Genomic DNA, 18,555 nt, shown 5'->3' on the forward strand with positions numbered 1-18,555 from the left:
GCTGATAACAAACTGACCTTTTGTTTGTTAAAGTAAAAGCTAAACAGAACTGTGGAAGAGAAATTATTTGAAGAGCTCACTCATATCAATGTGTTTCATCTCTCAGAATGTCTTATATGAGTGGAATGTGTCGCCGCAGAAAATAATAGAACAACAGGACTTTTATCATGTTTGCTATCCATTCGACAAATGTTTGTTGTACATCTTTATATGCCGGAGTACCAGGTGCAGAAATCCACAAATAAATGAGATAGGAGTTTACAGGGGAGAAGAGAGAGACACTACACAAATAGCAGAAAAGGTTGTTGGAGAGCAGGTTAATAATTTCAGATTTCTGCATTAGGATGAAATGGAATAGTATGAGTAGAGAATCTATAGATACTGTCCTTTATAATACTGTCTTGTATTATAAAGCACTCCAGGACAGGCTTTTGTATCAGATGTCTGCTATTTGCAGGTCTTTTACACAGAGATAGGTGAGGAATGTGTTTACACTGGTGCTCCCATATTCTTTGTCTCCCTACGCTCACAAGTTCAAGGTGTCATGTCAGGGAACAGTATTCATTGTTTTTAAGATCTGAAGAATTTGAAGCATCTTACAATCATGCTACTAGTTAATTCTCACCCTCTACAGAAATGGTTACGCCCTGAGCACTGGTGCTGCTTTTTAAAATATTTTCTGTGTAGAAGGTGAATGTGGTTGCTTTGAAAGCAGTAGTGGGCAATCAAGCCGTATTTGTTGACCAGAAGCCACCTTCCCAAATGACTATAGAAATCAATGCAAGAGCACCCATTTCGTTAGCTGTGTTCAGCCCCACTAAACTCCAGATCCTGGTTTGGAGTCCTGTACACGCTGTCCCCTGCTTCACCACCTGCTAGTTATGTGGTCGTGGGAAATTGCTTTTATTTCTAAGGCTCATTTCCCTCAGCTGTAAAAGTGAGGATAATGATGGTACCTAACGCCTAAGATTTTACTGTAGAAAGTGAAATGAGAGAAGATGCTAAAGGCACTGTAAATAGCACCTGACACATAGTAAGAGTTTAAGGTGTTGTAATTTCTGTTATATGAGTCTAAAACTAGTTTTATCTGTATCGGTGTGAAGGTTAGACAAAGAATACGGTTATTTTTAAGCTGTACTGTGGTTTGCTGATGTGATAAGATCAAGAACCAGAGGCCTTGGGTGGACCACACACTCTTCAGAGGTCCACAGTTCACACCCAGCCTGCCTCCTCCATTCACATTTCTTGCTTGATCCCTGCAGGGTATTTGAATGTAAGATTCCCCACCCTACCCCTTTCTGAACTTGACTCCTCTCTGAATTTGAAGCAAATATTTGGCTTAAACTACTTGTGCAAGAATTTTCTCCAAATGCTACACTTCGTGCTTGCCTGCCTATACAGCAGCTTACTGATCTTGTTTCTTGCTAATGTTTTTGGGGCCCAGTCACAGGGGACTATGTCATGCTTGATGTAAGTCGGTGGTGGCACTTCACTCTCTTTTGTCAACGTGTGATTTAAGGGTCCACATTTAAGTCACTTCTGGTCATTGAGATGTCAGAGAGAGGGGCTTCAGAAAAGATTTTCCTTCCTAACAATAAAATGATTTAGAGCGTGAAGTCATTTTTGCCATAACTCTCTGCCAAGCAGGAAGTGCTATGGGTACTGTCATGTTGGGATACTGTGTTTGGAGCTCTAGCAGCCATTTTGTATTCATGAGAATCAATGAGAATCGTATCCTGTTTGAGTTTCTGATCTAACCCTGGACTTCTCTGTCTCTGGATTTCTTATTCAAAGGCCTAATGTGTGTTCGAATTATTTAAGGCACGTCTAGTTGTGTCTTTTATTTGCAACCAGAGCATTTGATAGTTTTTTTTACATGTAGACTTCTTTTTTCCCTCTCTTGGTGAACAGAAACATGTTTAATGGAGGACTTGCTGAAACGACCTCATTTACTTTAATATTTTGCCAGCATTTGAATTCATATTTAAAATTCATGTTAGTGAATTAATTGTTGGCTCTGTAGAGGAGTCTTATCGGAGAATTATCATTCATAATTAGGGACTTTAATATTACATCTGTTTTACAGTCTTCTTCATGAGCCAAACATTTTAAATCAGTTAGAGAAATTGTTGCATAATGAGTGATTGCAACTTTGTTTAAAGTAGCTCAGCGCCAGTTATTAGCCTTATCTAGACAACAAAGATTGTGGAGTGTTATTTTGTTTACTTTTCCATTTTAGACTAAGGCAAATAAGCAATGGACTAAGGAGTGTCCTTTGTAGTTCTTGTTCACTCTTTTAGAAGGTTAATATCAAATCATCTGTTGATGTGTGTGAAACAGTTCAAGGGAGAGAAAATGAAGAATGTTTATTTTTTTCTTTTACCTAGGATTTTTTTTTTCTTACCTCTCCCTCCTTCTCCTTCCCTCATTTTAGAAGAAGCAGTTTGATTATGCCTTGTGGGCTAACGTCCTGTGCACATCAGTATGATTGGTTTCGCTGTTCGCAGACTTTTCTGTACCTATAAAGACTGAGAGGTTTTTAATACCTACATTGGTGGCTGCAAGTTGACTCGGTACCAGATGATAGGTTCTTTAAATCACTGATGGTTGATGACTATCTTGGAAAGAAAGAATGAATTTTACTTAAACCTTATAAGAGCCAGCCAGTCAGTATTTATTACACACAGAACACTTGTGTCTTGCCGGGTTACAAAGGAAAAAGTTGACACAATTTCTTTCAAGCAAGTATGTGGTAGCACAGTGTTGAATAAATTGAAGAAAGCTTTGCAAAGGTGTTGAACTGAAAAGTATATTTCAAATTAATGGATTGAGACATTAGATGAGTATCTTAGGCCGGAGCAGATAGCCTGTCTGTGAAGACAGTAGGCTTTCTTGACCATAAATGGCAGTGAGCCGGAGATAGTGTGATCTGGGGTTGCGTGAGGAAAGCTTCTGTCAGTCCAGGCACACTCAGATGAGGCTCCGAACATAATTTAACAAAGTGAATATTTAAAGAAGGGTGGTCAAGGTTGAGGGAATCCACGAGGAATGTTGAAGCATCCAGGGATTAGCAATTTTGGGTAACATTACCACTTCTGAAAGGGCATGGGAAAGAAGCTTTTTCTGAAGCCAGGAAAGAGGAGTTGGAGCTGTGAGGAAGGGCCCTGAGGCAGAAGCTGGTTGCAGGGGATCTAGGTACAGTCGGAATCACAGCCCGAGGCAGGGTGCTGCTGGCCAGAGCTCTTGCAAGCTTCGTCTCCCCGCATCCTCCAGTGCTTGCTAATGTCTCCCATCACTGAGGCAGGATGGAGTGCCCACCCCCAGACACACACGTGCATAGGCACAGGCACAGGCACAGGCACAAGACAGAACAGATGGGAAGGAGAGTGGAGAACGAGCAGCGCAGAGCCCAGTTGGCAAAAAGCTTTATATTCCACATTATTTTTTATTTTAATTTGAAAACATTTCTAGTCTTGGGAATGAAAAATAATTCACCGTTGCATACATTGAGGTGTGAATTCCTGTTTGTGAAGCATTCTAATTAATATGTTCATATTTACTCAAGTGGTCTGTCTCTGTCTTCATAAGCAGTTTAAGTAAAAGAAATACGGAGAATTTATGACAGTCCAGCGAGAGGCAGGGAGATCAAAGTCTTTCTTACTTCCAGATTTCTTCAAAAACTCCTACAAAAACAAACATTAACGTGCATGGGTGTGTGCATGTGTGTGTGCTCACACGCGCGCACACACACACCACACCCCTCTCTAACGACTCTAGAAATATGTCAGTACTCTCTTGTTTAGCTACTATCTTGATTTAGGGAAAATCAGAAATGCCAGTTTTTAGAGCTCTGCGGTAGATGATGTGGCAGATATTACAGCTTGAGTAGGACTGGAAGAGGAGACTTATTAATTACTGCTGTATGTAGGACAGTTTTACAAAGAAGAAATTGAAAGCAGGGAAGCAGGAAGATGTTATAATTTGGGGTTTAGTGGTTGAGATGCACACCAGGGCTTTGAGTGTGGGCTGGAGAGCCAAGCACAGTTCTGAGAAATCTGGGGAAAGGGTGACTAGGAGGTAGGAGCAGTTTCCTGCTCATCACCTTATTTGTAGCTGGAAACGGCCGTGCCGGGAGAATTGAAGTTGTCCATGGGCGCTCGGCTGAGAAATTGCGGAGCAGGGGTCCAACCCAGGTTCTTTGCCCGGCGCCACACAGTGTGTGATGCTGTGGTACTGGCTTGGGCGACCCATGTTCATCACGATCCTGGGAGGCAGCGTTCACCCTCTTCTTGCCACCAGGAAGTGCTAGTGGTCGCTGTGGCCTTGCCCAGTCACACATCAACACTTGCTCGGGAGAACCTTCTCTATTTTCGTTTTTTCTTCCACCTGCTGGAAGCAAAGTGTCGGGCCCTGCTCGTTTCCACAGTGTGTGGGCCCCTGGACTACAATGTGTCCATTCCAGAGGAGGCGGAGAGAACCTGTACTACGGGCTACTCCTTTGTGTAGACCTGCGTTTGACTCGAGATGTGCCAGTAATAGTGAAGGTGGAAGAAATGAGGGGAAGTACTGCAGTAATGAGCAGTTTATATTGAAACGTTTTCAGTAATGTTTCTAAACTGCTGAATGGGAAGGTCAGGACTTAGAGATGCAGCTAACAGAAGCCATCTGTATGTGCATAGTAATTGGATCCAGGCAAAGGGTAAGTTTCTTGAATGAGTATGTAAAGGAAGAATTTCATAGGACCCAGCAATGAACCCTGTTGCTCTGAGAGAGCTACAAGATGTCAGAGACAGGTGATGAGACCAAAATGCGCAGGCAGAATATGAAATATCATATATATCTGATTAGAGCTGCATAAAAATATCTGCATAAGGAGAACAACTAGGAGACTATGCAAAAAAACAAAAACAGATATGAGAACAGTGTATTTGTGGGTGATTTTTTTCCCCCCTAAAAAACTTTCTTCAGTGTTTCATGGTTTTTACTTAAAAAAAAAAAAAAAAAGGTAAAGACGCAGATGAAATAGAAAAGGTTAATGCCGTGGTTAGCAGAAGACAGTGGTGTAGTGTTTTTTTTAAAATTCATTTGGTTTTTAAATGTCAGGGACAGTAGAGAGGTCAGGAGCATTTAAAATGGGAAAGTGCCTTTTGGATTTGGCTGGAGTTTTGCACTGCGACAGAGCAGGAAGGAATTGGTGGAATGAATGAATCTAGTCCCATTTAAAAAAAAAAATTTTTATTATGGTGACATTGGTTCATGAAATCCAGTAAGTTTCAGGTGCACAGTTCACCAGTCAGGCGTATGCATGTTGCATTGCGCATTCACCGTCCACAGTTAGGTCTCTTTCTGTCACCAAAGATTTGATAGTTCCATTCTTTTCTCTCATCGTTTCATCCTTCACAATATCAACAGACTTATCTTCTGAAAACAGAGATCTGACTGTGTCCTGTTGCAGTTGAAGATAGTGCAGTATTCCTTTGACTGGGTATTTATTTATTTTCTGGTGAGTGGGTGTTTGCTTATCTTCCTCTGACTAGATTGTGAGCTCCTGGTTGGAAGGACCAGTTTCACTCTGGCCTCAGGACTGCATATCTGAAATGGAATTTTCATCTTGTCCCAGACTGGTTTCTTCCCTGCCTGCCATGGCAGCTTTGTGGAGGCCGGATGGGGGCTCCAGACCAGTAAGTAGACAGACAAGTCCCACGAAGAGGTGGTGAAGGGCTCACGTTGCATCGGTAGTAAAGAAAGTGGAGCTGCAAGTGAGATCTAGGGAACAAGCGAGTCATAACCTGTGGAGGATGAGGGTGAGGAAGGGGTCTAAGAGTCTGAGATGGGTAATGGTCCCGTGCTCTCGGAGGCTGTGGAGGACCAGTGATGCTCACGGAGGCTGGGAGGAGTCGAATCTGAGGTGCTCCTGGAGTACTAAGAGGCAGTAGGAGGGATGGTCTGGAGCTCAGGGGAGAGTTTCGGTCAGCGGATGCAGATATACTAGTCACTAAGATCCCTGCCTGGTGACCTCGGGCTCCTGGGAGCAGGAAGAGGGGCTGGTTTTGAGGCAGTGTCTGACTTTGCCGTTGTCACAGTGCAACCCCGTTCACCAGTGCAGAGGTTAAGGTCTGCCAGATGAGCCCTTCCATATCCTGGGGGAGGGATAGTCGGTGAGTGGAGAGAATGGGAGAGTTGGTGGGAGTTCTATTTTATATGGAGATGTGGGAACTTGCCCCTCAGCAGCAACCATCTCCTGCTTTTGCCGTCCCTGCACTCTGCCCACTTACCCTCTACTCTCCCACCTCAATCCTCCCAGTCCTATTAGACTAATTTTCTGTAAGACATTACTGATTAACTCACAACCCCCATGGGGCACGCAGGACCCTTCCTAGCCTGGCATTCAAAATTCTGCATGGTAACCTTATGCCAGGACTTAGATCTGACTCTGACGGAATGGACGATCCTGTGTTCCTCAGACGCATCTCTGCTTTTCTGCCTCCACACGTTTGCTCACACCAGCTGGCTTGGTGAGAATGCTGTTTTTACTTCTATCAGTCACATTTCACTTGTCTTTCAGAGGTGGGTAGACTACAGCCTGCAGGCAGAATCCAGCCTACTGCGTTTTTGTAAATAAAGTTTTATTGGAAAATAGCCACATTCACTTGTTTATGCATTGTTTGTGGCTCTTTTTGTACTACTAACAGCGGGCTGAGTTGCTGCAGGAGCCCCATAAGCCTGCCAGGCCTAAAATATTCACTCTGGCTCTTTAAGGAACACATTTGCTTTTACGCTGGGTGTCAGCAGCTTTGCAGTATACTTTCTATAAGTCAAGGTGATAGAATACCTGGTTCTTTCCCAGGAGCAGGGGTATAGAGGGCTAGAAAGAAATGGAAGTCACATATGTTGATATTAAATCTCAGTCATCTTATAGATCATCTCCCGTTTCAAACAGTTGAAACCACAATCTTAGTTAAGGCAGCCTTGAACTAAGCCATAAAGGAATTAATTACAGGCAACCATTTTACACTGATTAGGGTGTGACAATAGAAGAAATCACTGTCCTTTCGGAAATGGGGATGAGAATGTGAGACATTAATGAAATGAATGAAAGTTGTAAGCATTGATGGCCCCAGGCCCATTGCGGTCCATTATTCTTTTATTCTGGATGGAAAATTGACAGAGGAAAATTTAATAGTGATGCATCTGGGTTATGTTAGTTGGGTGAATACCCTGGGAATGTAGCTTCCATTGGATCAGGTATTCCTGTTACAGTGTTCATTCGTGGAAGTTCTCTAGTGAAGAAACCAGATGGTAGGGATGAAAATACAGCCTGGAACTACAGACAGTTAAAGCCATTTGTGTAATTCATTGATAAATAGTTATAAAGGATTGAGAAGACTAAAGTTTAAGAAAGACCTGGTTCTGTTGGCAAGGAAAAATGGGCAGACAGATCAAATGGTCATTGGATTTTTGAGTGGAACTGATAGTAAGGAAAGAAGTCTACCTGGAAGAAATTTTGGCAGTAAAATCTTTCTAATGTGAACTTTTAATAAGTCATCCATCTTAACTTTATTTGTTAAATGTCCAGTGTGGAGCTAGATTGATTCTTCTTGGAAAGAAAGCCTGGGTAGATAAATTATTAGAGTCTGTCAAATATGTGTATTTGAGACAGAATTTATTTTTTATGTTTCCTTTTGCATATCCTGTCATATAAATAATCTTGCTAAATGGCGATTTTACAGAATCAGATTTGACCTGATTGAAGTCTAGGAATGTAGTCATCATACACCTGAGATGTATTAACCAGAGGTCGTATTCAAAGATAGGTGCCTGTTCCTGATTAAACAGAGGACACGGGCTGTGTGTCCTCCAGCACAGCGCTAGCATGCCTCATCTTAGAAACAGTCACTGAGAGTGTGGTTTGTACTGGAGTGGACTTTGAACAACCAGTGGAACAGTGAGTTCAATTTATTGTCATGAATTTTTAGATTTTTTTGAAAGAATGAATCGTCTTATGAAACTGATTTATTGAGCGACCTCAGTGTGTGTCTCACCATGCTGGGCACTTTATGTTATTTTATCTTCGTCATAATAACCTTCGTATCATCCCCATTTCAAAGATGTAGAAAGTGAAAGTCAATCCTTAAAGGCCACAGTTGATGGCTGACAACTGGTAGTCCTTTCTGTGATTTGAACCCATAAATATCCTATTCCAAAGCAACGCTTCTTCTGGTACCATGCATATTTCTTCTCTTTTAAAACTTGTTATTATGAAAAATTTCAAACATCTACTTATATGTATAAGCAGAGATAATATTATAATGAATCCCTATGCACCGCTAAGCCAGATGCAGTCGTTGTCAACTCCTAGCTTGTTTCATCTGTACCCCGTCCCACCTGCATGTTGTTTTGAAGCAACTCTGATTCCATGTCTTTCATCTAAATATTTCGGTACGTGTTTCTTAAAGGTAAAGACTTTAAAAATCACAACTATAATACATACCATTTTTGCACCTACATCATAATAGTAGTAGTTTCTTAATATTATTGATTAACCAGTCAGTGTTCAAATTTGTAATAATTTCATAGTAGTCACATTTTTTTTTATAATTCGAATCAGGATCTAAATAAGATCTATACATTGTAATTGGTTCATATGTCTCTTGTCATAATTTACTTTATTTTTTAACTTTTTATTTTGAAATAATTTTAAATTTCCAGAAAAATTATTAGAATAGTCCCAAGAACTCCCGTATAGTCTTTACCTAGATTCCATAATTATTAATTTGCTTTCTCAGTCTATTCGAAAGTCAAAGACACGATGACTCATTTCCCTTTAGTATTTCCTAGAAATAAGGACAATCTCCTACCTAACTGCAATATACTCACCAAGCTCAGGAATATAACACTGATGTAGTACTATCTAATCTGTGAACTCTGTTCAAATCATGCCATTGTTCTAATAATATCCTTTACAGAAAAGTCAGCAACAAAAATAAAGTCTTCTCTTTGCCGCTTCTCCTCTGTGGTTCAGGCTGTCATTCTCCTTCAGTCCGAAACCGTCACTTACTCTTATTGTGTCTTTCACAAGTCATCTGTTTTGTTGACTGTCTCAGTTTAGTTTATCTGCTGTTTCCTCACGATTAGATTCAGGTTACACGTTTTTGATCAGGAATACTGTAGGAAGCAATGCTGAATTTTCTGTGTCTCATATTTGGTGGCTCACAGTTTTGATTTGTCTTATTACAGATGACGTTAACTTATTTTAAGTTAACTTTCATCACTTAAGATTGTGTTTACCAGGTTTTTCTGCTGTAAAGTCAACTAGTTACTTTGGTTTACTAGCAAGTATTTTGGGGGAGAGATTTTAGATCATGAATATTCCATCATCGTCAAACTTGCCTGCTAGTTTTAGCACACTGCAAATTCTGCCAAATGGTGATTTTCCAGTTCCTTCATTTCTTCTACATTTATTAGTTAACCTACCAAGGTAGAATTTCCATTTCCCCCCCCATTGGTTTATTCATTTATTTAATTTTTTTATGGACTCACAGATTCCTATTTTACTCAGTGGGTTGCAATTCAATATTATTATTTACTGTGATGTTTAGCTTGTCCTGGGTTTGCCAGACTGGTCGCTGTATCCTTCAGACAGGTCTCCTCATTCTTTGAGTACTTCTTTTCTTTATGACACAAAAGATGTTCCAGTTCATGTTGTGCAGATCTTTGAATAACATTTTGTTCAACATTGTTGCATGATAATGATGCCATAGGACCTTAACTCTCATTTCTATCAGTTAGCCTATGGTAAAATTGGTTTCCTAATACATCTTTTTGCTTAATGTTGCAGAACCTACCGACAGGGACATGAAATGAAAACTTACAGTTTTTTCCTTGCCCTAGCCCTAGAGTCAACCACATTGCCAAGGAGCCCTGGTTTGCTTATGTGGGGAATGGTTTTTAGAATGCAAAATTTGGACTTCAGTTTTGCTCATGGGCACCATGTAGTTGTTGCTTGTAGGACCAGAACTAAGAAATATACATTTGAACATATATACATAGAATTGTATTGAAATAGCTGAAAACCATGAGGTCACACTACTGTCAATCCTAATCCAACACCACAGAGTCTGTTTCAGCCTTTCTCTTCTCTGCGTTTATGCCTTCCTTCCCCTACAGCGAGAATTCTGGCTGCCATTATCCTTACTATCTACCTCTCTGTTGTAAACAGTTTCCCAATCAAACAGGCTGTCTTCATGGCCTCAGCCTTTTGGCCTGAACCACACAGGTGTCTCCTTGGCCTTGGTGCTGCGGGCTTGTGCTGGGCCAGCACCCTCTTTTGTTCCCATAGTGTAAGCCTGAACCACCCCACTTCTCCCCACCCCTGACCTCATCATGGCAGCAGCTCACATCAGCCCAGGAGTAGGATTCATTAATGCATATTAGTAAGTCTCTCTGTTGTGATTCAAGCCTGTTTATAAAGAAAGCATAGCATGTGTTGAACAGAGAGGCAAGAAAACTAAATCGAGTGATTGAATTTAGGCCAGAATCAGTATGGTAGATTAAATTCAGGCATTAGTCCCTTAAATGGAGGAGTATTAGTACTCATATATTCAGGAGACATTCTTCATCTGTTCTTTTTTGAATAAATGGAGTATAATAGAGTCAGGAAGTAAAATTGCTTCTTAATCTTAGTGGGGAGGGGGTGGGTAGAATTCTGGAGTTCTATTTGATGATCAAACAGGATGTTTTGCAATCTCGTTATCTTTGGAATCTTGCTTGAATATATGTGTGAAACAAAATTTGAAGTGAATTCAGAAGGATAGGAAAACTTTCAGATCTGACCCCCTCCTCCCATCTCCTAAAAGCAGAATACTTTTAAGCACTCTTATTTTCATATCAAGACTTTCTTTTTCTTTTACATTTTGTCATATCAGTGATTTCTTGTTCATGTATAATAAGGTAACTTGAGGAACTTCAAAGCAAAATGATAATGCTATAAATCTTGGACTATCACAGGATGTAGCCAAAAAACTAAAAAATCCTTGTCGAGTAGGGTGCTACAGCTTTCCTCCTGGGCCTTCTGTTATGGGGTAGAAGAGGGTCAGAATTAAGAACAGACTGGAGAAGACATACTATTTGGCTTCATATTATTAAGCGTGTGGGGGGGCGTGAGATGTTTTTCTTTGAGTCAACTTTGGGTCAACACGGCATGGTGCTGTACCAGATGTTGTAAAGGCAATATAATACAGAGGTCCCCTGTCTGGGTTTTCACTCCGTTTTGTGAAATTGCTTTATGACCCCAAATAGGCATGTCTTCTAAGAAAGGTCTCCTAATAAACAGCAAGCCCTAAGTAGGAATGAAGCCAGGGTTGTATGTAAGCTGGAGATAGAGTTAACCAGCCTCATTGATCTAGGAGTTTTCATTGTTTTGAGAAATGGTGGCCCTTGTACAGGATATTGGTGTTGCTAAACTATAATCCAAAATCTTGACCTGGTATCACAAAGTAACAGGGTAACAGGCAAGCAAAGTAATCAATAAAATGAGCATATTTGGAGTAAGTAAACTTTTGAACTGCAGATTTCTCTACTGTACTGTCTTCTTTTAGTAAAGAAGTATCTTAGGTCCCATGGAAGGATTGACCAAGAATTTTATATCCATGTAGGCAGCTGAACCAGAATGTAATGCCAAGAAAGTCTGCTTGTTATTCTCAGGTTTCCCACGAATGCAGAAAGTAATTGTATAAGCCCATCACTGCTGTGTTACACATCCCCAGGCATATAGACATATAGGTCACGTCACCTTGGCCTGAATGGTCAAAGCATGTTTTTCACCAGTTTCTGATTCTGAGAACATATGTCTCCTTAATCCTAAGCTTAGAGCTTTAAGAATTTTTTATCCTTTGCAAGGTAATCTGTTGGAAATGTGCTACTCTTAACTAGAAATTCTCTCTTTTCAGATGCTGTCTTTGCATTTCAGTTACGTAACCCAGTGCACAATGGGCATGCTCTGTTAATGCAGGACACTCATAAGCAACTTCTAGAGAGGGGCTACCGGCGCCCTGTCCTTCTTCTTCACCCTCTCGGTGGTTGGACAAAGGATGATGACGTTCCTTTAATGTGGCGTATGAAGCAGCATGCCGCAGTGCTGGAGGAAGGCATCCTGAATCCCGAAACAACAGTGGTGGCCATCTTCCCATCGCCCATGATGTATGCTGGACCGACTGAGGTAGACGGCTTTCCAGATTTTCACTGCAGCACTGTTGAAACCACTCTTATTAACACAGCTGGTGTTAACCACAGACTTGTCTGTTGATTTTTCTCTGCTTTGTAGGTCTTGCAAAACATTAGGAATGCCTGGAGTACTCTCCTGCTCTGTCAGGGGTGCTCCCTGGGAGTGGCCCCCCAGAGGCAGCCTTCCTGGGAAAGGGCTGGCGGGGCATGCTTCTCTTGCTCTCATTGCAGTGCTTGGTCCCAGTTGTGGAGAAGGCTCTCTGCACACAGAGGGCTTGGCGAGCTCGGGAAGGTGTGACATAGGCGCCTCTTTTTAACTTCTGGCCATGCTCTGACATCAGTCTTATCCCTTTACCCAAGTCCTAAGTTACTCTTCCCAGGGGATGGTGCTGGTTTGATTTTTCCTTCTTCTGAATTTTGGAAAGGCCAAAGGTATTTTTGTAGGAAGAAAAGTGTGGTATCTTAAAAAAAAAAAAAAAATGAGCATTCAGGAGACATTCTTCATTTGTTCTTTTGTGAAGGACTGGAGCTTAATAGACTCAGGAAGTAAAATTGCTTCTTAATGTTGGGTTGGGGAGACTTCTGGAGTTCTACTTAGGAGTCAGAAGGAAAAGAAATATTTTTAGTTCTTTTTGTAACCATATATAAAGTAGACCTAATTAGGTTTTGCTTCAAGGCAGAGTAGGCTTTTGAAAAATATTTGTTGAATGAATAACTAAATCAGTGAATGACCTAAAACACTGGGTGTGGGAAATTCCAGCCAGCTTCTCGATGAGTTTAAGATAAAGAATAAATGGCACATTGTCAATGCATTCTTTTTCATCCCCACTTTGAAGGGAGATGAATTTACTTAGTTAAATTTATCTGGGAGGCAAACCCTTTTAGAAGGGATTAAATAATTTAGTTGTATGTACTCTGTGATGTTTGCCTCCAAAAAAAAAAAAAAAAACACCCGAAGTTTAAAAGGAAATCCAAACATGTTTGACTATTCTTTGGGATCAAGCCTAAAACATTTTATTGGAGTTTAGTTGTGGGGTTGTACAGTCTGTTAACCTCTTTATCCAAAAGAAAAAAATAAAGAACCCTCCCCCCCACCCCCGCAAAAAAATAAAATAAAATAAAACAGGCAAACAAAAAAACTGTGTCACAGCAAGCTGAAATATTAACATGTATTTGACTCTTCCCTTGGATCCAGCCAAAATAACACATTAGAACTTACCACCAGCAGGTTTATAATCTCAGGTTAGACTCCTCTGGGCTATGTTTTAGTGCCTAGTAAATGGTTATCCAAGGGATGCACAGGAGGTGGGACTAACTGTTTTTTAAGGTTCTGTCTAATTATGATCATTTTCTATTCTTTCTTTTAACTTCATATTGAAGTATAATATACATCAGAAAAGCACATATTTCATAGGTATATGATTAAATGAATGTTTCCCATTTGAACATAGTCATACAACCAGCACCCATTTTTTTAAAAAAAAGATTATCAGCACCCCAGAAGTTCTTCTTCCTTCCAACTCCTATTTGTTACCTGCCTTCCCTCTAATAGTCATCACTATCCTCACCTCTCATATCATGAATCCAGTGTACTTGGGTTGAGGTTTAGACACTCTGGGAAGCAGACTCTGAGAGCTGGATTAAGGTTCAGGAAATGTATTAGAGTGAGAGCCCTTGGGGTCAATATTTGTGGAAGAGAAGAGAACAGGAGGGGGTAGGATTAAACAGAGGGAGAAGTAGTTGTGATTCAGCCTTTGTGGGAACCTAGTTGATTATATATGGAGTTCTGGAAGGGCCTTCAGAGGTGTTCCAAGTTGCACAAGAAATAGGCCTGTGTTGACCAGCGCTTGGCTTCCCTGGGGAAGGGCATCCCTTTGGGCTGCAGCATTTCTAGAGGCCATTTCTAAAGATTGCAGACAGCTGCTGGGTCAACACAGCACTCCTAGGAGCTGGGGAGGAGGGTGGTCCTTCCTTCCTGAGGGGGACCTGGGTGTTGCATCGCAGCATCCAGTCCGACCTGATCTAACACTTTTTGTAACTAGAACCATATGCTACTCTCTTGTGTCTGACTTCTTTCACTCTATGTTTGTGAAACTCTCCCTTAATGTGTGTAGTTAGTTGTAGGTTGGTCATTCCCAGTACTGTGTAGTGTTCCACATGTGATAACTTTCATGCAGTTTTCAGTTTCTTGCTTTTAAGAATAGTATCGATATGAAGGTTTTAGAGCATGTATTTTCGTGGACATTTATGTTGGTATATATCGTGGAATAGAATTGCTGGGTCATGGAGTATGCATTTGTTAAGCTTTAGTAGATGCTGTCAGTTTTCCAGTGGGTGGTACTATTTTATGCTCCCATCAGTAGTGTATTTCCTCACCTATACTTGATTATCTTTTTCAGGTTAGCCATTTTGGTCCTTTAGCCCAGACTCTTTAGCCAAGCATTTTGTATTATTTTTGCTATTTCTTAACCAGCCTCAAAAAGGTTTTCATTAAACCGGTTTCACTGAAGAGGAAATGAAGACATAGTGAATGAGTTGTACTTATATGCGGTAAATGAAACATAAAATATACAAATAGTTCATTTTTGTCATGTTCTTACTGTATTCTTCAGGCAGTATTTCAAGTGCCTTACATGTATTGGCTAACTTAATCCTTAGAATAACACTAAGAGGGTAGGTAGTATTACTCGTCTCAATTTACAGACGATGAAATGGAGGTAGAGAGGTTAAAAAACTTGTCCAAAATCACACAATAGTCTATAGATGATCTGGCTCCAGAGCCAGGTACTTAACTCCCACAGGATGTTTTTAATCTTATTAAAACATTTTTTTAAAAACATATAGTCAAATATATTTTTTCAAACAGACAGGAAATAAATTCTTAAAATATGCTGTCGGAATTCCAAAACAGTGAGTTCGCCTGGCCCTCACTTACTTTTCGATTATCATAGGCAAGAGTTGTGGGTTATGATACTCTTTGTCTAATCAGTGCAGACATACCTCGGAGATATGACGGGTTTGGTTCCAGACCACTGTGATTTAATATCACAATAAAATGAGTCACATGAATTTTTTTGGTTTTCCAGTGTGTATAAAAGTTATGTTTACACTTTACTGTGACTTAGTAGGTGTTCAATAGCATTATGTCTTAAAAAAACAGTGTACACACCTTAATTAAAAAGTACTTCATTGCGGAAAATGCTAACCATCATCTGCGCCTGTTGGAAAATGGTGCTGGTAGACTTGCTCAGTCTAGGGTTGTCACAAACCTTCAATTTGTAAAAAAAAAAAAAAAAAAATCTGTAAAGCACAATAAAGAAAAGTGCAGTAAAATGAGATATGCCTATATTCTTGCTTTCTGTATTATGATACCTGCCTCATGGTGTTAGTAATATATGACTGTTGTTGTGAGGAGTGAATAGGATAATGTAAATCATTTAACACATTGCCTACCTCATGGTTGTCCGTGGTAACTAGTATGAGCTGTCTTAAAAAATAATAAGATGCTTTGCTTCAAGTTCTCAAGATCCCTAGAATTCTGTCCTCAATCAAGGAAGCTGCCTGCACCTCAAGGCTGCCTGTCTGTCAGTGTGAAGTCCTAGGATTTGGGTAATGGCAGGGAGCCTTGGAGGATCTTCTCCCTAAAAGACTTCATGTCACAGCATGCATCCTCTGATTTGGAATGTCCTTTGGTGTTCGATAGTACATAAAGCAAATATAAAGACTGTGAAAATAAATAATAGGCAATGAAAATAACTACTTTTTGAGTGCCTGTGCGTGCCTGTCACACATCGAACAGATTCTTTGCATGCATTATAACCTCATCCCCACAACAACTCAGTGAGATAGGTTTTGTTGCCATTAACAGAGGAGGTTAGTGAAGCTTGGAGAGGCCAAGTACCTTAACTGTGGTCTGCCAGAGAATATCAGAGACATCAGTAGTTACAGCAGTAAAAGCAGATTTTTTTTTTTTTCATGAACTCTTGCAGGTGAGACCTTGGAATAGAACTGGGCTCAGTTTTGAATGTGGTGTGGACAAGCGGGGAGTTACAGCTAAGAATGGGGGATGGGTAACTACTAAGAAGAAACATCAGAAATAACAGTCAAGGGAGACCAGCAGGATTCTTGCTGAAAGCAGGCTAGCCTGATCAAATGTCACTCAGGAGATAGTGGGGGATGAATAATTGGATCAGGCATGGAGGATCGGGAGTTCTTACTAAGCTGAGTTAGCAAGATTTTTGCTATAGCCGGGCAGTACAGGCCCTGCAATGATGCACCACACTGAAGGTCAAGTCCGAGAGGGCTTCTGAAACCTGACTGGAGTTAGGTCAAGGAAGGAAGGAGTCTGTGTCGGATCTTATAACCAGTGAGACTCAGAGCTGGGACTCTGGCCTGTCTCACGCATGGCTTGTGTCTTCTTTTTACCAGTGCTGCTTGCTGCCTGGAACCCTCTGAGGGGGTCTTTGCCTTGGCGGTCGGTCGCAGAGCTAAGAATTTAGGTGCCCCAGGTGCTTACACAGAGCTCCCAGTTTTTCTAGACGGTGTAAAGGCACCTTAAAGTTGCATCTGTCTATTGATCTCTGTCTGGAGTGTGTTATAAGCTAAGTGGTTCTTGTCATGAAGAGCAAAAGTCAGTATTTAACTTCTGACTATTTAAAGGAAAAACTTCAGAAATTCTAGGAAACATCTTCATATTTTAAACCGTTACATGTTTTAATGTTTATGACCTGGCATGATTTAAACTCTGAGATTGGCTTATGAAAACTACCCATTTTTTTTTCTCAAGTGCCTCATATATGCATTTGACTTACTTAGCTTATTCATAGCCTCAAGTGAATATTCTTTTGGTAATTAAAAAACACTCATTTTTGTAGCTTTTCCAGTGACATCAGGAAAAAGTCTGCCAGTATTGCTTTTTTGCCAACTATTAATAATAAAATAAAAACAATGACTCTTCCTTTAATCATTTTCTGTAGGTCATTTAGAAAGCATTGGTACCAGATTTTTTTCCCTACCACAAATGCTCTTCAGAGCAGTGAGCAGCTGTCAAGCCTGCCTGATTATTAAAAGGATGTCCCTGATTTTCTAGTCTGTCAGGATTTAATGGCTTAATCCAAAATTCCATTCTAAGAATTTTTTTTTTTTGGTGGGGTGGGGAGTTGCGGCAGGTGGAGGGAGAATTGCTTTTCTAATGCTAGAAAAGGTGTTATGTATGCACATTTATATTTTCGTGAGGTATTGACTGTAGAAGTTGTGTTTGTCCCTCCTAACAAAGTACTAAATCCATTTTTTGTAAAGGGCAGATCATGCTTTCTAAGGCCTGTTAGAAAGACCTTACTTGAGAATGCTTTCTAAGACCTTTCTTGTGAAAGTAAGATTATTTTGGAATGGGGATATATACAATGAACAGCTATATCCTGGTTTAAAATGTTTGAATGAGAATTGCCAGTTGAATAATGGAGAAAACGCTTTGTTGGAATCAGGAATTTTTCTTTACCATGAAAGTTATCTATGCATTGATAAATGACTCCGTAATAGAGACGGATTCTGGGTAAGTGAGCGGATGCCCTTAAACAAGAATGGTAGAAATCTATGGTAGTTCACTTTATCTTTGGAGAATATATTCCAAGACCCCCAGTAGATCCCTGAATCCATGGACAGTCCCAAGTCCTATACTATTGTTTTTTTCCTATACATACATACCTAAAAGGAAGTACTTCTCTTAAAGGTACTTAAGTGAAAGAACATTAGAAAGAACATTAAAACCTCTGTAGCAGAGTGAATGATTTCTCACACTAAGTGGGATCAGTTAAACCATAAAGAACTTTGTGTCAGTTTTGATCAGGTTTTGCTACTAAATTAGTTTTAAAAAACTAGGATTTTGAATTTCAGATGGATGTGTTAACCTTATTTTCATAATTGTTTCACTGTATGTACGTATAGTTTCACACCCTAAACGTATAGAGCGTTGTCTGTCAATTATATCTCAATAAAGCTGGAAATACTGGATTTCAGATTTTTGGATAAGCAATTTGGGTCAATACCACAAAAACATTTTAAATCCGTTGACTTAGATTGAACGTAGTTTTTGGGATCTGTGTAGTCTGATATTTTATATACTTTTAGCTTGTATGTGTCTTGAGAACTGAAATAACGAATTCAGAGGCATTCGATTTTACTGGTGTTTTAGGATGCTTTTTATTTGGGCAGTATGTCTTTTTTTCTCCTGATTTTTCTATAGATTTTCAGCTCAGAATCTGTTCTTGTTTCTTACTGAAGCAACATTGATTTTTAATATTTTTCTGGTTAGCCTGGTTTTTCAGGTTTCTCTGT

General features: G+C 40.1%; 1 protein-coding gene across 2 annotated transcripts in view; it reads left to right on the forward strand.

The window, feature by feature from the left end:
• PAPSS1 (3'-phosphoadenosine 5'-phosphosulfate synthase 1) overlaps positions 1-18,555 on the forward strand; it is an 80,626-nt gene that overhangs the window by 35,349 nt on the left and 26,722 nt on the right. For both annotated transcript variants that reach the window (XM_016160832.2, XM_016160833.2), the window contains one exon: positions 11,949-12,217. In XM_016160832.2, the coding sequence (XP_016016318.1) occupies positions 11,949-12,217 (269 nt within the window). The remainder of the gene's footprint in view (positions 1-11,948; positions 12,218-18,555) is intronic.

The sequence above is a fragment of the Rousettus aegyptiacus genome, unplaced genomic scaffold, assembly GCF_014176215.1.
Source record: "Rousettus aegyptiacus isolate mRouAeg1 unplaced genomic scaffold, mRouAeg1.p scaffold_m13_p_10, whole genome shotgun sequence".
Taxonomy (NCBI): domain Eukaryota; kingdom Metazoa; phylum Chordata; class Mammalia; order Chiroptera; family Pteropodidae; genus Rousettus; species Rousettus aegyptiacus.